Source organism: Phoxinus phoxinus (genome assembly GCF_949152265.1).
Source record: "Phoxinus phoxinus genome assembly, chromosome: 1".
Lineage (NCBI taxonomy): Eukaryota > Metazoa > Chordata > Actinopteri > Cypriniformes > Leuciscidae > Phoxinus > Phoxinus phoxinus.
Genome location: NC_136876.1, coordinates 7,422,437 through 7,447,185, shown reverse-complemented (window position 1 = coordinate 7,447,185; position 24,749 = coordinate 7,422,437). Strand labels below are relative to the sequence as shown.

At 38.4% G+C, this 24,749-nt stretch overlaps 2 protein-coding genes across 2 annotated transcripts in view; one reads left to right on the top strand and one right to left on the bottom strand.

Annotated features, from left to right (window-relative positions):
• Positions 1 to 24,749, top strand: part of LOC307000301 (uncharacterized protein) — a 220,438-nt gene that overhangs the window by 102,081 nt on the left and 93,608 nt on the right. The gene's annotated exons all lie outside the window — the stretch shown is intronic.
• Positions 1,799 to 23,581, bottom strand: LOC307000981 (uncharacterized protein). Its single transcript, XM_079617030.1, has 2 exons — positions 23,480 to 23,581; positions 1,799 to 2,804 (listed from the first exon to the last, which is right to left on the bottom strand). Exon 2 carries the CDS (start codon positions 2,797 to 2,799, stop codon positions 1,918 to 1,920), a length of 882 nt encoding a protein of 293 aa, XP_079473156.1. The 5' UTR covers positions 2,800 to 2,804; positions 23,480 to 23,581; the 3' UTR covers positions 1,799 to 1,917.

Sequence of the window (24,749 nt, the reverse complement as noted above, 5' to 3'; positions counted from 1 at the left end):
AGCGATTTTTATTTGTCTTTACTCAATGCCTTATATACTAGTGTTATACTAGCGTTATAGGCTAAACTGTTTTTAGAGATAAAACTATTTACATTCGATAATCATGAAAACAAATCTCAGATAACGGTTGACTAGGTAACAATGTGTAATTAGAACAAAGGTTCATTTTGCGCCGGAGTTCTCCTTTAATCATAGGGAATGATTTAGCAGGTGGTGAAGTTTTTCATTTTTCAGTTGTGACACAGTCCCCAAGTGTGGAGGAGAACTCTAATCTTGTTGCCTTGTATCCTTCAGCATTCGCAGTGACCCGTGCACAAGCACATAAATTCAAAGAAGTGGTGGATCTTGCGGATTCTTTTCTAGTCCCTGATATTACCCCATGTGAGTATACGCTGACCACAGAGCCTGCGCTTACGCCTGATCCTAGTTCAGAGTCAAAAACCCCCTTGAAAGTGAGTCGAGAACATTTGATAACTGTGCAGAGAGAAGACCCAACGCTAGCTAAGTGCGTTAAAGCTACAGATCTTGGGCAAGCACCTAGTTCTGGGGTTATGTATTTCTGGGATAATGGACTGCTGATGCGTACATGGAAACCAGACGAAGATGATGAGAACTGTCAGGTGGTGCAGCAGATTGTTTTGCCTTCTGGCTATCGCACGCATGTGTTGAAGTTGGCTCATGAACACGTAATGTCCGGTCATCTTGGAATCAGGAAGACATACTATCGAGTTTCCAGATACTTCTACTGGCCTGGTATAAAGTCTGCTGTGTCTGCCTTTTGCAAAGCTTGTAAAGTTTGCCAACTCGCAGGAAAACCGAACCAAAGAGTTCCTGTCGCTCCTCTTTCGCCAATCCCTGTGATGTGTGAGCCCTTTGAGCGACTGATCATCGATTGTGTGGGCCCCTTGTCCAAGTCCAAGACAGGACAACAATATATGTTAACTATCATGTGTGCTTCGACACGCTTTCCCGAAGCAGTTCCGTTACGCAACCTGAAAGCCAAAGCAGTTGTGAAAGAGCTGATCAAGTTCTGTTCCACTTTCGGCCTGCCAAAAGGTTTCATCAAACTCTTAAAACAATGCTGCGCAGCTATTGTGTTGAGACTGGAAAAGATTGGGACAAGGGTCTCCCCTTTCTTCTGTTCGCTGTGAGAGAGACAGTACAAGAGTCTCTAGGATATAGTCCAGCAGAGCTTGTCTTCGGTCATTTGGTGCGAAGGCCGTTAGTTGTTGAGCGAGCTGCTGTTGACTGAACATCCAACTCCTGTGAGTATACCTGACTATGTCCAGTCTCTCCGTCAGAGACTTCAGAACGCTCGTGAAGGGGCAGCAAAACACCTTGAAACAGCACAAGGAAGAATAAAAACATGTTTTGACCTGAAGTCTGTTTACAGATCTTTCCAGCCAGGCGATTTGGTTCTAGCTTTGCTAACCACTCCTGGTTCTGTGTTCCAGGCTAAGTTTATTGGTCCCTATGCTGTCAAAAAGAAAGTGAGTGACAGAAATTACGTCATTGAAACACCTGACCGCCGACGTAAAACCCGTTTGTGCCACATTAACATCCTGAAACGTTATGTGACTGCACAAGGCAAAAGTGAGACAAAGTGTGACAAAGCCACAGAGGAAGCGAAGTGTGAGACAGCAAGTGTACCAATCTCCACTGTTACTATGGTTACCAACTATACCATGGAAGACGACGGATTGTGTCACAGAGAAGTTCAAGTTTCCTCCACACGTTTACAGAACTCTGTCATTCTAACAACAACACTGTAACTAAAAGAGGTTTTCATTTTTAATTTGCACACTGAATATGGGTTGGAGTTTTTAATTTTGAACTCTCAAAGTGCACCAGATTGATGAATTTAACATTAAAAAGCACAAAAAAACTCACTCGTTCCTACTCAATTTATTTATTTATTTATTTGGGGGGCACTGGGCACTTCTCTCTGCTGTGGATCCTCTCATGTGTTTTCAGATGTCCTGACTGACTGAATCTCTTGTCACAGTGTGAACACTTGTAAGGTTTTTCTCCAGTGTGAATTCTCTGGTGCAGTTTTAAACTGTCCGCTGAAGTAAAAGTCTTCTCACACTCAAAGCACATGTACTCTCTCACACCAGTGTGGATTTTCTGATGTTTATGTAAATATAGCAGCAGTGAAAAACTCTTTCCACACACAGAACATGAATGTGGCTTCTCCTTCGTATGAACCATCAGGTGTTTCTTCAGGGTTGATGCACTAAGAAATGTTTTGCCACATTGATCACATGTAAACGGCTTCTCTCCGGTGTGGATCCTCATGTGAATATTAAGGTATGATGATTGTGTAAAACTCTTTCCGCACATATTGCATGCGTGCGGCTTTTCTCCAGTGTGGATCCTCGTGTGAACATCAAGATGTTGTTTTTGTGTAAAGCTTGTCCCGCACTGATCACATGTGAACGGTCTCTCTCCTGTGTGGATCCTCATGTGAAGCTTAAGATGTTGTTTGATTGAAAAACTCTTCCCGCACTGATCACATGAGAACGGCTTCTCTCCAGTGTGAACTCTCATATGACGCTCAAGATCACGCGTGTTTTTGAAACTCTTTCCACACTGAGTGCAGGTGAAAGATTTCTTGGCTCTTCTTTTCTTTAAAAATGTCTGTTTAGTCTTTGAGCGACTCAAAGGTTTTTCTCCAGGTTTGACATGATGTTCCTCCTCCACTTCACTCAATTCCTCACTCTCCTCCTTCACTTCACTCAGTTCTTCACTCTCCTCCTTCACTTCTCTCAGTTCTTCACTCTCCTCCTTCACTTCCATCAGGTCTGAAATGAAATAAAATAAATCATCAAAATGATACAAAAAGAAAAAAAAAATAAGTGAAAGGACATAAAAATAGATAACTGCTATAAAATATATCCATTTTGCGGTAAAAAAAGTTAAATAAAGCGAGTTTCCCTGTGTTCCAGTTTAAGTTTGGCGAATTCAATTCCCGCTCTGCTTGCCACAGAAACGCCACACTGGGTAGCGAAATCCGGTATTAAACGGGCCCCGGGGCTGAATTTTGAAAGACCGCTGTATCGATAAGCTCGGACGTTATCGGTTCTGCTGTCGGTACTAAAGAGAAATTAAGAAAATACACATTGGCCTACTATTTATTATTGCTATAAAGACCTTATTTTATTTTATTTATTTATTTTATCTCGCCAGCCATTTCTTTGTATAATAATATTAAACCATTTGTCTGTGAAACATTTTTGGTATTCGCAGTCCGAGAGAGAGAGAGAGAGAGAGAGAGAGAGAGAGAGAGAGAGAGAGAGAGAGAGAGAGAGAGAGAGAGAGAGAGAGAGAGAGAGAGAGAGAGAGAGAGAGAGAGAGAGAGAGAGAGAAGAGAGAGAGAGAGATTGAATTGATTGAAAAATATCGTTTAATTCATAATTTAACATTCAATTCAACATTATTACATTAATCCTACACACACTTTGTAATTTTAAAAAGATAAAACCATCTCTCCATCATCATCAACAACACAAAGAACATTTGCAACAGACCATTTTTCAGCAAAAGACTGTAAATTGTTTGTCAATTTATAATAAGCATATTCAATTCTAAGACGAGCTGCTAATAATCCTAAAAACACCCTAATCACTTCTTTTGACCCTTCTTTCTGAATCATATGTTTCCTTGAAAGCCATATGGAAAGTTTAGCCACTCCAAACACATAATTCATCAAAACATGTGTTTGTTTTTTCTTTGCTGAATACCTTGGTCCAAAAACAAACAAAGGAAAAGAAAAAAATTCTCCCCAACTCAAACACCAATGTTCTAATAAATAAAATAACTCTCCTAACCTACAACATCCACAGAACAAGTGAACCAAGGTTTCATCGTGGGTGCAAAAGGGACATTCCACCCCTTGACTGGGATCTAGATGCGCTACATGTTTGTTAGTGGCTATGGCCCCATGTATTATCCTCCATTGGAGATCTCCTGTTCGTTTATCGATTGGTAACTTATACAGAGATCTCCAACAGCCTTTCACAGACTGATCTGGCCCAAAAAAAATCAAACCACCTTGATGGTTTCATTCCCTCCAAAGATCTCATATGGAGCATTTTCACACACAGAATATACATTCCTTCCTTGCCCAGCTCTTCAAATGACCCCAGCTGCACATTTGAAAATGACAGAAAACTATTCTCTATGCCAAGACCCTCTTCCACTGTTAGAGCTACATCAAGGTTGGGGAAACCATATTCACCCCCATCCTCCCACTGACCCAACACATCACTGTCACTGGCAAAAGCTTTCAGTGACTGTGGCAATGACTCACAGACCTCGTCCACTATTTTTTTTAATCAATCTCTCAGATCTTATATTGGCCAACTGACCCAGTTCAACCAAGGATGAGCGCATGGCTCTAAAGAGATGACCTAGTTTTGTGCATCCTGCCTCTCTCAATGCTGAGCGTAGACTGGCAGACTTTAACGACTTTACGCAAATAAAATCATTAAAAAACCGAGGCTCTTCAAAGAGCCACATTCCAGGCATCGCAGTTAAATCTCTTGAGAACTTCAAAATCTGCCAAGCATGTAAAACTGATTCATAGAAAGATGTTAAATCTCCAAAATCTACTTCTTCAGTTTTTATCAGAAAAATTGCTTACTGTACCCCAGCCTCCCTGCCTTCTGTAGGAGCAACTTTGCAGTTCCATGCCACCTCAACCCATTCCCATATAAATATCTCTGTGCTGATTTTAATCTAAAGGTCGCGATCCGTGAAGATAAGTCAACAAGTCCCTGACCCCCCTCACAAAGAGGAAGATAAAGGGCTGCAGCTCTGATCCAATGACAGCCTGACCAAAAAAAATCTACAATTTTCCTCTGTAAGCTCTCAATCAGGGCTTTTGGTGGATTTAGCACCATGAATTTATGCCATAACATGGATGCAATCAAGTTATTCATTACTAAAACACGTCCTCTGTATGACATCTGGGGCAGCAGTCACCTCCACCTGGACATTTTTGCACACACCTTCTCCCTTATTCCCTCCCAGTTCTTTTCTTGATATTGCTGTGTGCCAAAGAAAATACCCAACACTTTTAATCCATTTTTTCCCCACTTTAAACCTCCAGGTAAACAAGGCAGTTTTTCATCTTCCCACTTTCCCACTTGAAAAGCTTCACTTTTATCCCAGTTGACTTTTGGCGAGGAAGCCTTCTCATAACACTCCAAAGCTTTTACTATTGTACATATATCATCATCATTTTTTATAAATATGTTAATGTCATCAGCATATGCTGACACCACTAAAGGGGAGTCGAACTCACAGTTTGGTAACCTAAGTCCATTCAAGTTATTCCTTAACAAACATAAAAAGGGTTCAATAGCCAGTGAATACAGCTGTCCTGAAATAGGACAACCTTGCCTTATTCCTCTTTCCACTGGTATTGGTCGACTAAGTCCCCTCCCCACTTTGACCATACATGATGCTCTGTTATAAAGGAGAGTTATCCAGGCTATAAATCTCTCTCCAAAACCAAAAGCTTTTAAAACAAAAAACAAAAACCTGTGATCAATCCTGTCAAAAGCTTTCTCTTGATCCAGGGCCAACATACAAAAGCCCAACATTTTGATCATACACCTTGCACACATCCAATACATCTCTTATTACATAAAAGCGCAACAGGCCTCCAGTTCTTAAGACAGGATAAATCTCCTTTTTTAGGAAGTAAAGTTAAAACGGCTCTTCTACAAGATGTTGGAAGCAAGCTTTGTTCGAAAGAGCTCATCAGGACCTCATTAACATCAGGTCCTAAAGTCCCCCAGAAGTGCTGAAAAAAGTCTTTGCTGAGTCCGTCTATTCCCGGTGAGCGCCCTGAGGTCAGCTGATTAACAGCTATGGTGAGTTCCTCCAAGCTTATTCCTTTATCCAGCTCAGCTTGTTCAGTTCTACTAAGCTTAGGCAGGCCTTCTAAGAGTTCGTGTGCACATTCTTCATCACAATGCTCTTTGCCATACAACTCAGTATAAAACACCGTGGCGCATCTTCTCATTTCACCTCCATCTGTTGTTACATGCCCATCTGGACATCTCAGACATGTCATGCGCTGATCTTTCACACTGCTTTTTTCCAAATCAAAGAAAAAAGTGCTTGAGGCATCCATATCTTTTAATTGAATGTATCTTGACCACACAAGGGCCCCTTTAACTTTCTCTTGCAGCAAGGAACTCAGCTCCACTCTTTTAGCTTTCAACGTGTCATTGCTTTCAGCCTCCCCACCATTTAAAAGGCCCTTTTCGATCTTTCTTATGGTCTCCTCAACCTCCTTTATGGCCTGTTTTAACACAACAGAAGAAAAAGAAGTATATTGTTGACAAAAAAATTCGAATTTGGGCCTTTCCAACTTCCCACCACTTATTTAAAGACTCAAAAGAATTTTTCTTTTCTTTCCACTTCTGCCAAAGAATTTTTAAATTCCTACAAAATCTTTCATCTTGAAGCAATTTATTATTAAAAAGCCATTGAGATCTACTAAGCTCTTGTTTCAAAAAAATAGTCTCAGTAATAAGGTGATGATCAGAAAACCCAACTGGTCTAATTACACTATCGGTTAATTTTGATCGAAGTCCTTGTGACAGATAAAATCTATCCAACCTTGCTGCACTCACTCTTCCATCTGAGATTTTGACCCATGTATATTGCCTATCATTGGGAAACTTAATTCTCCATGCATCTATTAGGTCAAACTCAACCAATAAACTTTTTAAATTCCTGCTAGACTGTAAATGTGGCTCCTCACTAAGCCTATCATTATTAAAATCAACAGTACAGTTCCAATCCCCACCTATAATGAGATAGTCAAAATCATTTAACTCAAGGGCTTTCTTTATGTTATTGAAAAAATCTATTCTTTCAGTCCCAATGTTAGGGGCATAAATATTAATAAAACAATAGATTGAACCCTCTACCCTTACCTTTAACGAAATCACAGGAACTTAAAACATGAATTTTTGAGTTACTAGAAAAAAGTATTGCTACCCCTCCACTCACATTACTCCCATGATTTAGAAAAATTTGACCACCCCAAGACAATCCCCAATCAACTTCATCTTTTGTTATACTATGGGTTTCTTGTAAAAAGATTACGTCTAATTTGTTTATTTTTTGTACCTCCTTAACCATTTCTCGCTTCTGTCTATCTCTCCCACCGTTTATGTTTAAAGAAACTCCCCATAGAAAAAAAGAAAAAGAGGGACAGACAGAGAAAAAAACTATGCAAAAAGTGCAACATGATCGAGGCTGACATCACTTACTTTTTACTAGAGCTTTTTTTCCTTTTCTAGCTTTGTTTGACTTCGAAAACTTTTTAAGTCCCGTAACATGTTTTCTCAACCTATAACGTTTCCGTTCATCCAACAGCTCAAAACCAACCATCTTTTGTAATATTGCCACAGACCTTATGAATTTTTCTGTGTCATCAAAATGCTCATCAACCTTGACTGACTGTCCAAACGTTTTATCCAGGAAATTATTGATGTCCTCCAAAGAATACAGATCTTTCACTCTACTTGACCCATCAAATCCTTCGCCCTCTGACTCCTCCTGTTCCATCTCTTCTGCATCACTTTCCACCTGACTCCCAACGTTCAACAAAGATGCAGCAAGAGCGTTCTCTTCAATAGGCACACTTTCACCCGTGGCTTCAATTTCACTGACTCGTTCCCCTGTAATTTCTCCATTTTTTGAAATTACCACAGCGCTCTCAACAGAAATGTATTGCTCCAAAGATACATCATCTCCCTTACCATCTCGATTTGCCTCAATATTCTCGTTAATTACACTATGCATTCGGTATCCCTGAGCAGTAGACACACTACTAGTAGAGGGTAAAACAACTTGCTGATCAACTTCATGCGTTTGTTCAATATTATTATCTGCACGTTCAGCTTGTACTCTATGCGGGCAAGCAAGACGCTTATGTCCCACATCACCACATTGAAAGCATTTCATGCTCCCTGAATTTGCATACACAGTATAATATCCTCCTCCATACTTTATCTTAAAAGATACATCCAAAGACTGTGTTGGAGAATCCAGAAACATAAACACTTGCCTACGAAGTAGGATGACATGTTTTAAACACGCATCTTTACACCCGAGCGTCACCGTCCTTAAACCGCTTGCAAATTTGCCAAACCTACGCAATTCTTGCTCAATCAGCTCGTTCGGAATGAAAGGCGGTACACCTGAGACAACTACTCTTGTCGACGGCACTGATAATGGAGAAACTTGAACAAATAAATCATTGATAAATACCTCGCTTTCAATCAAATTATGAACCAAGCGCTCGTCTTTCAAAAAAACAACCGCAGCTTTGTTCATTCGCGATGCGTGAGATATATTATCAAAACCTACCTGTTCGCCAACTGCAAGCAGAGCCTCTTCCATCGTAACACCGGGATCAGTGACAAACCGAACCCCGTGTCCAATGGACAGCGGCGGCGTCACAGAGGACCCCATACCCGCGAAAATTCAAACAATTGTTTTAACAACTATTTTCCGCCCAATTCAAAAAGTAAATGAAGTCTTACCTTTATCATATACGTGAGGGGAAAAAGATCACCACAGCAATATCCCAACAAAAAGCATACACACTAGCTCTCCATCCATATCCACTCGCACCACCACTCACTCACTCACTCACACCAACGGAAACCGGAAGCCCGAGAGAGAGAGAGAGAGAGAGAGAGAGAGAGAGAGAGAGAGAGAACAACACGACAGCACTGTAATGAGTGACGACGGAGGACAGAACTAAACATTCAAACGTGTGGTTACAGTTTAGATCTGTGATATTAGTCTGATTTTATTTTATATTTCGGCTTCCAAAGATTATAAAAATAATATATTGAGGTAAAACCATTAAAAACTATAGCCACATTCGGTCCAGCGCAACATCCTTCCCTTCAGTGTGCTGTCTTTAATCCCTAAAACTCAAACTTAACGACAGAATCAGCACGATCGGTGATTGTTGTAAAATGCAGTATACTGTTGCTAAATTCGCCTTTGGCTAAGCCACGCCCTAGAATGTAGATTGACCAATCACAGCGCAGCCAAGAACGAGCTCCCACAGAGGCTCCGACACTTTTTCACGGCGCTCCATTGACTTCAACGCAGGAGGCTCATATTTTTGGTCTCGGCAGGCTATTACGTCGCCGTTTTATAAAAAATATGGTTAAACGTTGTGCCTGGGGCATTTGTAACACAGATACGCGTTTCCCAGAGAGGTTGGAGGGGGGTGTCCGTTTTTTCCCCTTCCCAAAACCGAAGTTAAATACTGACAAGTGTCGTCTTTGGATTAAACTGTGTGGACGTCCTCAGTCAGCGAAACCCCTCAAGGATCAACAAGCTCACTTTTGTGCTCTAAGATACATTTAGCTTTTAACCTTACTGTGAAGGTATACTAGTTAGACAGTTTTATGCTGGTTTAGGTTATGATTTCGGTTCTCTGCCCTAATTATTGATACGCTAGCACACGCTGCTAATAAATACAACTTTATACTCGCGTAGTCCGTTTGCTTTGTAAATAATAACAATTATAGAAGTGAATAGAGACCTACCCAGCTTTGCATGACAGTGTTTCTCCTGATATTGTTAGTCACAGCCTCCGTCTCCATTAGGAATGCTGTGGTTCATTTTTTGACTGTGACCGTTATGCTTTTGCCTCTATTTGGATGCCTTGTTGTTGCTTGCGTTTCACCGTTTGTCTTGAATAAAGCCTTCAAACGCACACTGAGCCCCTTTGCCTACTTCTATCGGACACTTTATTTGCTGCTTTAGAAAAGTTTGATAAAATTTCAGCAGGAAGAGCCGTCACAGCATAAGCCATGTTGATACCAAACCAGAGCCCAGATGAAGTTGTCGGAGGTAGCAACAGTAACTAAGGGGGGCGGGGCTTAGCCAAAGGTGAATTGCGGGATGCGTTTATAAGAAGAGCTATTAAAAGCACACAAATCTGCGCAAGAGATGCTGTTACGCAAGAGAAGGCGGCGCGCGCTCCGAAACAGACCGCAACGAGACAAGCAATTAGCAAATTATACTTTGGGTTTCATGTGTGCGTCTAAATCATATGTACACAAAAAATATGTCAAAATGACCGGCTTGGAGATTCACTTAAACACCGTTTATGTCTTAAATTGACGTAGTTATGGAAATGTTTGGGAGGAAATATGGGAGGAAATATGGTGCAGCATCAGTATTACAGTAGGTAGTTAACCAGAATGCCTATTACCGCCGCGCCAGCCACCGCCGCAAAACTACCGCGGTAAAAATAATCAAAGTCGCATTTTCAAAGTCATTCGCGAAATGACCGCCAGGTGGTGCAGAGGGACATTGTGCAAAACAGCAGCAATTGCCGTATTTTGAAATGTAAGTGGGGTTAATGTCAATTAACAGTAAGGTTGAAATACTATAGAAATTTTTTTTAGGATAGAAAAATAGAATCATAATTTAAAAATAGAGATGAGACCAATATAGCCTTTATTTCATATTGTGCGCCTAGACGTCGGTGGGCGACATAAGCCTATTGCCCGTTGGGAGCAGCGTGATAAAAAAAAAATTATAATAATAATAATAATAACAAAAATAACAAACAAAAATAAATTAGGTGCAATGAAGCTGATTATTTTTGTACTATTCTATTGAGGAATGAGACGAATGAAGCGCTTCTCTGGAGAACACAGACTGGAGAAACCGGGCATTTCCTAGGAAATAAATTCATGGCCGAGTGGTAGAACTTACGTATCGATCATTTGGATGACACAGGTTCAAATCCCAAACAAACATGGATTTTGTACATTTTATATTAGCCTATTAATGCATGTTATAGCCTATTATTAATGCAGACAAACAAACAAACAAACAATTATATTTTTTTTTATATAGGATAGCCTTTTTTGGCGGGGTTCTCTATAGCCTATATAAAGAGTTTGTAAAAACATGGTTTTAAGCAAGGTGCGATTTGCCAGGGGGACGGGGATTTCCTTCTGGTCTAAACATCCCTGCTTCTGCTGAATTATTTTAATCCCCACTCCCTCCACAGTAATCAATGCTATAAATTACTTCACCAATAGACCATTTAAAATATATAAAATAAAGATATGCAACAGGCACGTTTAAACGACAAAAAATAAAATCAGAACCAGTTTCAGTTACGTTCATGGTTCCCTTAATGCATGCACGGCTTTCTAAATGTCACAAAGCGTTTTGAGATTATTTTGAATGAAATATTGAAGTTTATAATTGTATTTATTATAAAAGTATTTTGGCACACCACGCCGAGTGGCACTATCCATTGTTCTAAAGTCGGGTTTTATTCTGGCATGTTGAATTAGTGTTCAGCAGACGCGGCGGCGCGTTCATTTGGATTTATTTTTCTCATAACAGCTAAAATAACTTAGGCCCTAATAGGCTACTCCGTATTTTTTTAGGCATACAGATAAGAATAGAGTAGCCTACATTGGTCAAAACGGTAAACTTTTATTCATATTAGGCTAACGACAAACGTTTATCTGTCGTCTCGGTCTCCGGGAACTGCGCGTCACAAAAATTCACCGAAAGCCACTTGCCTCCGCTCAGTCACGATAAGAAATCGGCTATGTCTAACGCCTTTAAATGTCTAAATATTTAATAAATGTTATCTGATTAGGTAATCCGTATGAAACCGAGAGGTGCAGAGGATCTACTCAGACATGTTTAGCTATCATGTGAGTGCTTCCCAATGAGGAACGGACAAGGGTGAAAATCTCGCTATATAATTAAATGTAGTAGTCTAGGCTAAATCGCCCTGAATTAAATAGTAAAAACAGTTCAGATAATTTATTTGTCGAAATGTTGCGATATTGTTTCATTTAGCCTAAGTTCATCATTATTCTATGTTATTTAACCCCCTGGGGTCGGCAATCACGCCGGCGTGATTTGCGCGTTTTTTTTCACATAGCAGCTGAATAAACTTAAAATACTCCGTCATTTGTGGTCATACAGACTTAATAAAAATGAAAAAAGAATCTGTGAGATGTCTACTTTTGTATGTGTCCACTTACAATCAAAACAAAACGTTGTGCTTTTGTAAAATAAAGAAATTAAACAGGGTGTGCTTTCTGCCTCTCCGTCTCGTGAACTTTTTTTTCTTGAGCACGTCTCTAAACATTTAAAAAACTCAGCGAATACTTGTCACACATTTGTGAGCTCTATATATTTATAATCATTTAAGTGTGTAGTTTTAAATTATCTGATTCAAAACGAAAACAAATATTCTCTGTTTAAGTAATTTGTATAAAACCAACAAGATATTCAGTTTCTCTAACCCTTCCTCATTAGTTTTAATGTGACCACACCCACACGCGCAAAACATATAGAGATGCAAATCGTCCATGTGTCGCGCGAACGCCCCCATTACCTCAACAACAAAGCGGCAAACTTTATCAGTCCTCTTCAGTCGTCGAGTTTGGAAGACATGCTGTGAGATTATTGGGTTTACATCTGAAGAAGAAGATCGCGATTTGAAGACAAGAACGATTTTAAGGTAAGAAATAATCCTGAATTATATTAGTTAGTGTTATTGTTGCATAAACTTCATATTGCCATTGAACTGTTGCTCGATGCTTCAGTGAATGTCCCCTGCACGCGCTGTGAGAGTTTAAAAACGCAGTCGCGCGACGTGCGTTTGAAAAGCAAACCATGATTTTACTCCAATCTCATTTCATAACGTCATATCGATGTAAACATTTGAAGTAACATATGATAATCAATATGTTTTTCTCTAGTGTAGTGTTACTGAAGTGTTCCTTTTTCACTATGCCTGCTATACTGTTCTTATTATTTGATTCAGCCCTGCTGCAAAAAATACTTTCTTAGTTAGTATTTTTGTTTTGTTTCCAGTCCAAATATCTAAAAATTCTTAAACCAAGAAGTGTTTACTAGAGAAGTAAAATGACATAAGAAATTCTATTTTGTTTTAAGATAAAAAGAAAGTAATTTAAGTAATTTTTGCTTAAAACGAGCAAAATGATCTGCCAATGGGGTAAGAAAAAAATTCTTGGTTTCCATTTGAATTAAGATTTTTTTTCTTGTTTTCTATTCGAATTCAGATTTTTTTTGCTTACCCCATTGGCAGATAATTTTGCTCGTTTTAAGCAAAAATTACTTAAATTACTTTATTTTTATCTTAAAACAAAATAGAATTTCTTATGTCATTTTACTTCTCTAGTAAATGCTTCTTGATTTAATAATTTTTAGATATTTGGACTGGAAACAAAACAAAAATACTAAGTAAGAAAATCATTTTTTGCAGTGCAGGTATATGCCTACAAGGCACAACAAATATATATATATGTATATATGTATATATATATATATATATATATATATATATATTATATATATATATATATGTGTGTGTGTGTGTGTATTTTGTAAATTTTAAAAAGGAATTTTCACCAGAAATCTAAAATGTATTCCCACAATCATGCAGCCCTGGTTTCTTCTTGATATCAGCATGCTCACAGCTTTTTTATATATATATATATATATTTTTTAGGTAGCTACCCGTCCTGCTGACTTCAACATGAGCATGAGGAGGTAAAGTGAAAAATCAAACACCTTGGAAATGACAGGTAGGCTATGCACTATGTTTCAGGAAAGGAAAGGTGTGTGACTGGTTAAGTCTCTGTCTTTAGTTCAGTGTGTTAAATAATGTGCTTTTTGCCATTTGTTGTGTATCTTTGGATGATGTTGTGTTGTAAATAAATTCAAACAATCAAAAAGCCATTTTTTTTTAAATCTCCTCATTCTTTGTGCAAGGTAATGTAATGATAGTGCCTGAGAGCTCCTAATAGGGCCATTATGGGAGGGCCTTTGTCTTTTCTCAGGTGTGAAACACTCAATATTCATGGTGGTTAACGCCTCCTCGCATAAAGCTTTCTTACACAAAACATGTCATACAAATTTTAAATCAATATATTGTCTTATCTGAATGAGTATTCAGGATGATTTTCACATAGTTTTGGAGCAAATATTCTAGGCTACGTGATACAATTTTCAAAAGCCTTGCGACGAAATAATTAGTTTGTCTTTCATGACATTATTTCAGTGACTTTTTTTTTGGTCATTTTCACAAACCACGCATAAATGTTATTATCTCAAAACTACAAACTTTTACATACATGCTGCTGACATATTATTGTAGCAGAGTTTGTGCTGAATGCAGTGTAATGATACTTTAGTCATGAAAATGTCACAAGTAACAGAAATAAGCACAAATGTTAGAGCATGTCAGAACACCTCCAGGACCCAGAAAACACCTCAGACCCCTGAGGGTTAATTTAGCAGCAGCACCACGAAGCACTGTGGTTCGAGATTTATATAAACAAAATAATAATAATAATAATAATTCACAAATCGCGCACCCTGGTTGTAAGGATCCAAAGATCCCCATGGAATTTAACATTGAGTTGAACATTTTGTTCATGACAACAAATGAACATGCGTTTGAAGATTGTATTTAGTTTTGCTTGGAAAAAGCTGGCCCAAACCCAGGTAACGTTTTACTTCTTCAATTGTTGAAATAATTAAATATTTAGTAATAAACTTTTATGACAGAAATATATGTAGCCTAAATAATTAAATTCCTTCATTATCAACACTTTAATAGCCTAATGCTAATGTCTAGAATTAAGTTTGAATTGCGACTTCTCTTTGTTTTAAGTCGGTCTTAAACTCAGATCGCCTGTGGGGGGTTGGGGGGGTTCAGGAGGTGTTAAATGTTCCGTATTATACTCTTGTATTCTTATTATACATTAAACAAAGATAAACAATAGATAAACAAAAGATAAACTATTAAACAAAGATACACATTATATAGGCCTACAGAGTGCTTTAAAGGACAAGTTCGGTATTTTACACTTAAAGCCCTGTTTACAGATCGTATCTGATGAAATAGAACGGTTTAAGATTAAAACTTGGACACATGCTCCTGTCCCGAGAATTTTAGGTTTATTTCGTCTAGACTGACCGTGGCTTTAACTAGTTTTAAATTAACTATTTTTTGAGAATGATCTGTGTCCTACATGTGTCACTCAACCCTGTTACTAAACAAATAGAGCATTTCTTAAAATTGTGACAGCCAGGAAGTGATATCACTTGTAGAGATCGACCGATAATGGGTTCTACTTGGCAATAAAGTAAAAATTTAACAGCCAATGAGTGAATGTTGGGAATAAAAACGCTGAATTGGATTATCTCTGTGTGTTGTCTCATCATCACGCCGGTTTCACACCGCAAGCGTCAGCGGCACGTGAGCAGCGCGTATTTTTTTCGGCGTCCATGTTATTCAATGAGTGCTTTCACACCGCACGCAGAAGCGGCGCGGCAGCGCGTAGCAGGAGCAGAGCAGGAACAGCAGTGCCGCGATAGTTTCAGCGCCCAGTCTATTTTTAACGCACCGCTTACGCTGAATTAAAGTGACCATGCATTTTTCATGGCCAAAACACACAGCGGTTTCACCCAAAAAGCACATTGATGAGATTTCTTATGTTTTAAACAGTCAATCAAATTACCTTCATCAATTTAAAATTAAATGTCCAAAACAAAATTGTTGGCCAAACTACAAAAACAAGTTTAATCGATGTATACTGTCAGTTTACAGATTAATTTAATGTATATACACACACACATACATACATACACAGATATTATATATATATATATATATATTTCCATAAGGATGTCATGCTGATGTCATGCTGACAATCAAATAAAAGCACATGGTGTCACAGGCGTGGTCGAGTGCACCAGAAAATATAACTATGGACGACACACGAGAAACGTTCAATTATTTATGATCCAAGAAACATACTTTATAAAGACTCACAGGCAAAGGAAAAGGCATGGGAGGAAGTTGCAGTGGCTCTTGGTGCAGATAGTAAGTTTTTAAGTTTTTTTGACAAGTTTAAATCAGTGTTGTTTTTGGCAGCCCTTTTAGTTTTAGTCTTAGTCTTTTTGACGAAAACGCTTTTTAGTTTTAGTCACATTTTAGTCACTTATAAACTTGATAGTTTTAGTCAAGTTTTAGTCGACGAAAACGCAAAAAGGTTTTAGTCAAGTTTTAGTCGACGAAAACACAAAAAGGTTTTAGTCAATTTTAGTAAAAAAAAAAAAGAAGTAGTCTTTAACAAATTAATTTAGGTTAAAAAGTATTGGAAATGGGCTTAGGTTTGACAGGTTGCAGCAAGTGTTGCAATTCATAAAACAACAGTTAACCTTAAACCCTTTGCATAATAAACTAGACTTTCTGAATAATTCGATTGGTTGGGTCCTTACATGCGCTTCGTGAGGCACACACACGCAAGGTCTCTCGCTCCCTCTCTCTGCTGTGCGCGCGCTACACATGCGCGCTCTTGCTAGCTCGATCTAATTCTGAAACTAGCGTACACTATGGGATTTTTTTCATTATTGATCGTACAGAGGTCAAAATTATCGTACAAATACGATAAATATCGTACGTCTAGCAACACTGGTTGTTGTTGTGTGGAATCTGGTGCGCGGCAGCCGGGTGGTGGGCGTAACCTTACCCAAAACAACGATTAGAATGCGGATACTAATTGCTGATACTTTGTTTTTTAGCTCAAAACAGACCGATTTCACGCAAAATAGGCAGAAATTACATGCATTGTGAACGTCAGACTTATAATCATTTTCGTTCCATCTCATCTCGTCTCGTCAACGAAAACTCGAAAACGTCTCGTCATGTTTTAGTCACCTTAGAGCCATTTTTAGCTAGTCATCGTAACGTTATCGTCATAAAAAAAAGGTGCGTCAACGAAATAATTGCGTTATCGTCATCGTTGACGAAAACAACATTGGTTTAAATTAAGAAAACCTTTCTCCAAGAAACAACAAATTTATTAAATAAAGCATTTATTTACAATTTGCACACAGTAAGCACACATAAGCAAGAGAAGCAGATGTTAATGCAAGTAACTGCAGTTTTCAAGTTGAGCAGTAAGTTAGGCTATAAACTTTTTCAATATCTAGAATTTTTACAGTGATTAATTTTTTGTCTTAAACCCTAGACCATGTTGTCTTGCCAGGACACACTACCCTCAATTGAGCAGAAAAATGTGCAAAGCTTTTCATGCACATCATAAGCTTCTCTGCATCCCCTATTTCCACCCATGTTTCTAACAGGTGGTAGGACTTCCCCCCTTTCTTCTGCCTCTTCCACCCACCTCAGATTTTCTGATGGGTTTGTCAGGTAGTTGTGAAGGATGCAGGCTGTCGTGACTATAGAGTCTGCATTCTCTGGCTTCACATTAATCCTTGTATGGAGTACCCTCCACCTGGATGACAGAATGCCAAAAGCACATTCCACCACCATCCTTGCCCGTGACAGTCTGTAATTGAAGATTTGTCTCCATCGTGGGATTCTGTTCCCTGGGAAAGGTCTCATCAAATATGTTTTTAGTGGGAATGCAGAATCACCCACCATGGTGTATGGCATTGGGCCCTGTACACCAGATCCTGGTAAAGGGAAGTCTGCAGGGACAGACAAACCTTTGGCCTCCATGGCTCTTTCAAGAGCAGAACTACTAAACACTCCACCATCGCTTGTTCTGCCGAAGTCTCCGACCTGGACAAATGTAAATCTGTAGTCTGCATCTGCTAGTGCTAGAAGAACTATAGAAAAAGTATTCTTGTAATTAAAAAACAAGCTACCAGAATGTGCAGGTGACACAATGGTAACATGTTCCCCATCAATAGCACCCAGGCAGTTTGGGAAGTTCCATTTTTCCCAAAATGTGGACGCTATGGCTCTCCACATGTCCTCTGTTGGTCTAGGGAACTGTGATGCCATCATCTGCTGCTCAATTGCTCAACAGGTCATGTGGACAGACTCAGCAACAGTGCTTATGCCTAGACGGTACTGGAAGGCCAGGCTGGTGAAGCTCTCTCCAGTTCCCAGAAATCTGTTAAAACCAAACAAATATAACATTGTTTTATTGTTTCTGCATGATTATATATATATAATATATATATATGGCTACATTTACATATGTAATACATATTTTAATGTATTTTACAGTGAGTGAATGCAGGCGAAGATGGAAGTTGTTGAGAGATGCTTTTGTCAGAAACAAGAAGCAAAAAAAAGTTCTGCCCAGTGGTTCTGCAGGTGCAGTTTTAACCCACAGGGAATGGAAGAACGACAGAGTAATGTCATTTCTGTTGCCGTACATGCAGCCTAGAAGGTTAGTATGGCATTGTTGTTGACCTTATGTTTTACCTTGCTCTTTAGTGTCTTATTTTCTTTTATAGACAATTAGTACTAAATAGTATTTCACTGAGCATGAGTATATTATGAGAATATTATTAATTGTGTGTAATGTACAACAATACTTGTGTGTTGGGGACATATATTTATATAATATATTAGTTAATTTAATTGCAGTTCCAGACACACTTTGCAGAGTGAGCTGAAACCTGTGGACATGACCGTTGCAGAGGAGGAAGTGGAGCCAGTGTTTTCTGAACTCACTACACCTTTCCGTCCCCTTCCTGCCATACAGAGGCCTGCAGCACCCTTACTGGCAGACGAAAGATCGTTTACCCCCACACCACTGCCTGCGACGCAAACGCGAATACTGACTATGATTATTTAAAATCTTACATCAAACCCACTGTGAGAAATTTGGGAGTTCTTTTTGATTCATCTCTCAAGTTTGACCAACATATAAATTCTGTGGTAAAGTCTTGTTTTTTCCATCTCAAACTGCTGTCTAAAGTTAAAACTTTTCTATCTTTTAATGATCTTAAAACTGTCACACATGCCTTTGTTTTATCACGTTTGGATTATTGTAATTCTCTGTATATTGGATTACCCAAATCCTCCATGTCACGGCTTCAGATGGTCCAAAACGCCGCTGCCAGGTTTTTAACTGGGGTTCGTAGACGAGAACACATTACTCCGATATTATTATCTCTATATTGGCTGCCAGTGTGTTATAGAGTTCAATTTAAAATTTTGTTGCTAGTTTTTAAGGCTTTGATTGGTCTGGCACCATCCTATCTGTCAGATCTTATAAATGTAAAAAAGTCAACAAGATGTTTGCGATCCTCAGACAGCATTATACTGTCATATCCAAGATCAAGACTGAAGTTGCGAGGTGATCGTGCGTTTTCAGTGGCCGGTCCTAGGATATGGAACAGTCTTCCCTTATCTGTTAGGTCTGCAACGTCTGTTTATGAATTTAAATCTAAGCTACAGTCTTATCTTTTTACTCTTGCATATCATTCTTAACTTTGGTTCTTTAAATCCTTAACTATAGTGTTTTATTGTCTGTTATTCTTGTATTGTGTGTGGTTTGTTTTATATTTCTTAATTTGTACAGCACAGTGGTCAACTTCTGTTGTGTTTATTTGTGCTTTATAAATAAATGAAATGAAATGAAATGCCTAGCACCTCCACACCACAAACAACAACTCACAGAGCTGACACCCCTACCCCCACCCTTCAACAATACAGACAGAAGCGGAGAAGAACGGTTTCCCCAAATACAACAGAGCAACAGTTATTGGACATAATAGCACAACCCACTACACCTGTACCACCAAATGTCCCCACACAGGAGGATGAAATGTATTGTTTTTCCCTCAGTTTAATTCTGAAACTGAATCAGTTGCTTCCCAGAAACCGTTCCAGGTAGGGGTGGGCGAAATGGCAAAAATATCATATCACGATTTTTTTCAGGAAAATCACGATTCACGATTTTATCACGATTCCTTTTCATGTTGGTTTTACTATTTTGCAAGTGACTGAGCATCACAGCCAAACTAATGTCCCTATTTTAAAAACAAAGCCTTAGGTAACAAAATATAAAATAAAAAAGAATTGCAGAAATTTAGGCCAAAGTGGCGAAGATAAAAAATCTTTGTCATTTTCTTTGTTATTAAAAGTTAAGAACAAAGATACACATACACAACTTAATATACAAATTAAATAAACAGTGCTTTGTTTTTTCGGCTACAGGAGTATTTAACAGCATTGAAGAAAGTAATTAAATGAACAAATATGAAAATAAAACACAACATCAACTTCACTGTATAAATTTTACATTGATTCTTATTAAAGCGACTATTAAAGTTCTCAGTCAAGAGTGAGTGAGATGCTCTTTGTATTTTGTTGTTTTATTAACAGGGATAGTTAATAAATAACTCCCAAAAATGTTAATTCTCTCAAGCCGTTTTAAACCTGCATAAGTCTCCCTCTTCTGTTGAAAATAAAAGTTATTTGGAGGAATGTGGGTAACCAAACAGTTGATGTACCCCAGAGACTTCCATAATAGTTTTTTACTACTATGGTCAATAGGGACCAGCAACCGCCCGGTTAGCCACACTCCTCAAAATATCTTCTTTTGTGTTCAGCACAAGAAATAAATTAATACAGGTTTGGAACAACATTAGAGAGCGAGTAAATAATGACAATTTTTATTTTTGGGTAACTATCCCTTTAAGGACAAGCGGCTGCATGTTTACTATTAGGGCTACTGTCACTTTAAGATCTGCGCGCAACGAGTCTACACGCATTTGACAAGCAGATTTTTTCTTAATTTTTTCTATTGTTCTTTCACTTTAGACATAACCAACTTTGTTTATGTAAACCTTGTGTGTATTTGACAGTATTAGCGCAATAAGACTCGAAAGATAACTTAGTCTAGTAACTAGGCGCTGTTAGACAGGCTTTTTTAGTGCATGTGCGCGGCGGGTGTATTGCGCTCAGAAAAGCGCCCGTTAGAACAGCGCGTCAGCAGCGAATGACGTTTAACCGGCAAGGCTTTAAAGCACATGCAAATAATTAATTTTGATGAACTACAGTGTCCCGTTCCTCTGCATTTTATGTGGATATACGTCGCGCTGTACAGTATGTTGAGACGGAGGCGCCAGAAATGCAAACTGATAGAATGTACGATCCTACGATATTTCTTCAAAAGCAGATCGTGGAGACATTTTAATCGTCCACGATCAAAAATCGTAATATCGCACACCCCTAGTTCCAGGGCACAAATACACATAATGACCTACCTGGCTGACCTGGAGTTAGAAGATGAGGTTCAGAGGCAACAAGCGACAGCATCACACACAGTGTTCCCTAGCAGAGGAAGCCAGCACCCACAATCTGGATTTCAGCCTATTCACCCCACACCCTACCATGAGGAACTAACCCACCATCACCCCCACCAAGTCACTCCTCTGCCAATGTCCACCATGCCTGAAAAACATTCCAGCACTTACCATCGACTGTAGTAGATTGTTTAGCATTCCAAAAGTTATTATTTTTTTTACTTAATCCAACCCTTTGTTGTAAATAGTTTAGCAGTTTCAATTATTATTTTTTGTATTGTTCATGTTGTTAAGCATGTAGCCTATGTTCATAATAATTTTATGCATGACTTTGTTGAGATATTGGTTCAATATACTTCATAAACCTTTTTTAGTCTATTTACCCAAGTCAAATATATTTATTTGAAGCATTAAACTAGTGCAATACATATTTTATCTTAATTGAAGCAAAATACATTTATTCATTAATATTTAAAAATACATACAATGGCCTAATATTTACCTCAGTGTAACTGCAAGTCGCTGCTTGGGTTCAATAGACTGCCTGTAGTTTGTTGTTTGCCTTGTTAGTTGGCCTCCAATCAGGGAAAGAATGTGATCCATTTGCTCTGCATTCATCCTGAAGTAGTTTAGGTGGCGGTGGCGGTCACGGTCAAGGCGGAGTTCAGCGACAAGATGGTAATATGCACCATATTCTCTCCTTCGTCGGTTCATGGAGTGAACCCAAAGTCTGCGTCTTTTCCGTTGTCTTCTTAATAGCAAATACAGCGCAATGGCCTTCCTTCTGTCAACAACTCGCACTACACGGTAAACAAAGTCAACAAAAACAAAGATGAACCAAAAGTTAAGCTATAATATATTAATAAAATAAGCTTCTTGACAAGTCTTTTCTCTTAAATATATTTGAAAACAAAATAAAGCAATGCCAACTTACCCATTATAGAGTAGGTTACTCTGTAGCTACACACGGCGCGGTTCAGTTTCTCGTGTCAAACGCTGCCAGTGTGGAAGCAAACGCGTGTGTCCTGCTTCCGCTCACTGTACGCACTGCTCATGCGCTGCTGACGCTCTTCTAGCGCATGCAGTGTGAAACCGGCGTCAGTCTCATGAAGTCACATTCATAATGCCGTTCACTCAACGGGTTGATGATCAGGAATGATCCAGCATGGCCACCGTATGCAGCTTTTAACACAATACGCTTGTTTAAAAATTCCTCTATTATATAAACCTCTACTATATAATATTTATTTCGCTAGTTGGTTCTTTACAATCTAGACCGAAGAAAACATGAATAATTCTGATAACATGCCAGATGAGGTAATTGCGATGATGTAATCATTCTGTTTATTTTTCTGACAATGTAAGTTATGCATATTCCACTCTCTGTCTTCTCTCTTTATCCTATTAAACAACACATAAACCTTTTACAACTGTTGTTTAAAACGAATGCTCATATTTATGCAAAATTAATAGACTCTCCTGTCATTTATTTATGTTCTCCATTTGAAAACATTACACTTTGAAAATGTATTTTGCCTATAGTTGATATAAATGCAGTTGTTATAAATAAGATGCAACTGGAAGTAGCCTACTACTAAATTGAAGTAGAAATTATTTGTATTCAGGTTGTTTTTATGCATTAATGTGTTTTAATTTTTACAATATTTTAAAGACATTTTAGACCATGCACTTTATTATCATTTTTGCACTATTTTTGACTCATTTATTATTTTGTTTTGTATGCAAGTGAAATTACAGCATTGAAAACAAGTGTTAACCAGTTTAACCATTCAGTTCTCACTCCAAACATCGAGACAATCACACAAACGAACACAAACTCGCTCAGGTCTGAATGAACTCAACATATTCTCCTCATGCTCGCTGCTGCTGCACTACATGTTTATTTCAGTGAGAAGACGCCAGAAAAGACGCGCAAGTATCGCTGTGATCGATTAAAACAACACAGAAATTAGACTGTCGCTTAATCAATAATCACTAATTATTTTGTTATATCTAACTAAGTTAAAAATAAGTCATATTTAACACTTTGTAAAACAAGTGTTAACCAGTTAACCGTTCAGAAACATTTCTCACTCCAAACATCGAGACAATCACACAAACGAACACAAACTCGCTCAGGTCTGAATGAACTCAACATATTCTCCTCATGCTCGCTGCTGCTGCACTACATGTTTATTTCAGTGAGAAGACGACAGAAAATACGCGCAAGTATCGCTGTGATCGATGAAAACAACACAGAAATGAGTCTGTCGCTTAAATAAACTGTATAAAGTGTGTGTGATGGTTGTGTAAAGATGAGAAATACCGTGAACTGCTCTCCTCTCCTCAGAAGACTCGACGCTGAAACTGAATGACTGAAGAGAGACGGCGCGAGCGGTGACGTCATCGGGATAGTCTTCTTCTTCTTCTTCCTTCCGTTTTATGGCCGTTCACTCCTTAGGAGTATTACCGCCACCTACTGTATGCATTGCACACATGAATAATGGATCTGAATTGCAGAGAAAAAAAAAAAAAAAAAAAAAAAAAACCTTTTAAACCCTCCCAGAGGATCAGAGACCAGGCTTCAGCTGACGCTGCGTGTTCAGCTCCTCCAGCTTCAACACTGATCTCCTCAACCTCCAGGATGATCAGAGCTATACTTGCTCCTTTTCCTCAGGCTCTAGATCCGGTGATCCAGTCCTGTAAACTCTAAAAATGCTATCACGTCCTTAAACCTCTGTCTATCACTCAAACCCTTTCCCAATAGATCCATTATACTCACTGACCGGTTCTTTATATTTTTAAAAAGATCACTGCGCTGTTCTTCATATTTACTACACTTAAAAAACACATGTTCTACTGTTTCAACCACACCACATTCATCACACATACCATTTGCATGTTTTCCCATTAATGCCAGTGTTGAGTTTAATCCTGTATGACCCATCCTTAGTCTAGAAACCATTACTTCTTATTTTCTATGTCTTCCATAGCACGATTCTTTTTTCCCTACTAACTTAACAATATTATAAAACCACCTACCTGTACTGCTACTTTCCCACCTTTGTTGCCATATTCTTATTATTTCTCTATTAATTATTGATCTAACTTCATTTCTTCCTAAAGGTATCTTAATATCTATCAAGTCTTTCCTTAACGCTTCTTTTGCTAACTTATCCGCTATTTCGTTTCCTACTATCCCAATATGTGCCGGCACCCAACAAAAGTATACAATTATACCCTCTATGTTCAGCCTATATAATAGTGTATAAATTTCTACTAGCAGATCTTCTCTGTCAGTTTTTGTTGACAATATACTTTTAAGTGCTGATGCAGAATCTGAGCAAATTACAGTTGGCATACTATTTGGTTTAGTCTCCTCTAACCACTGCAATCCTACTATTATAGCAGTTAGTTCTGTTGAATATACAGACATTTTATCACTCAGCCTTAAACTTATTTTTGTCTCAAATTTTGGAATATATACTCCTACTCCCACTTTTTGTTCAACTGGGTCTTTAGATCCATCTGTATAAATCTGTATACAAGAATAAAAGTTTTCTCTCATAAAACCATTTATTTCATATCTATTAGAA

Excerpts from the sequence above, each read along its gene's own strand:
- LOC307000981 (XM_079617030.1), bottom strand. The coding sequence starts at position 2,799 with ATGGAAGTGAAGGAGGAGAGTGAAGAACTGAGAGAAGTGAAGGAGGAG.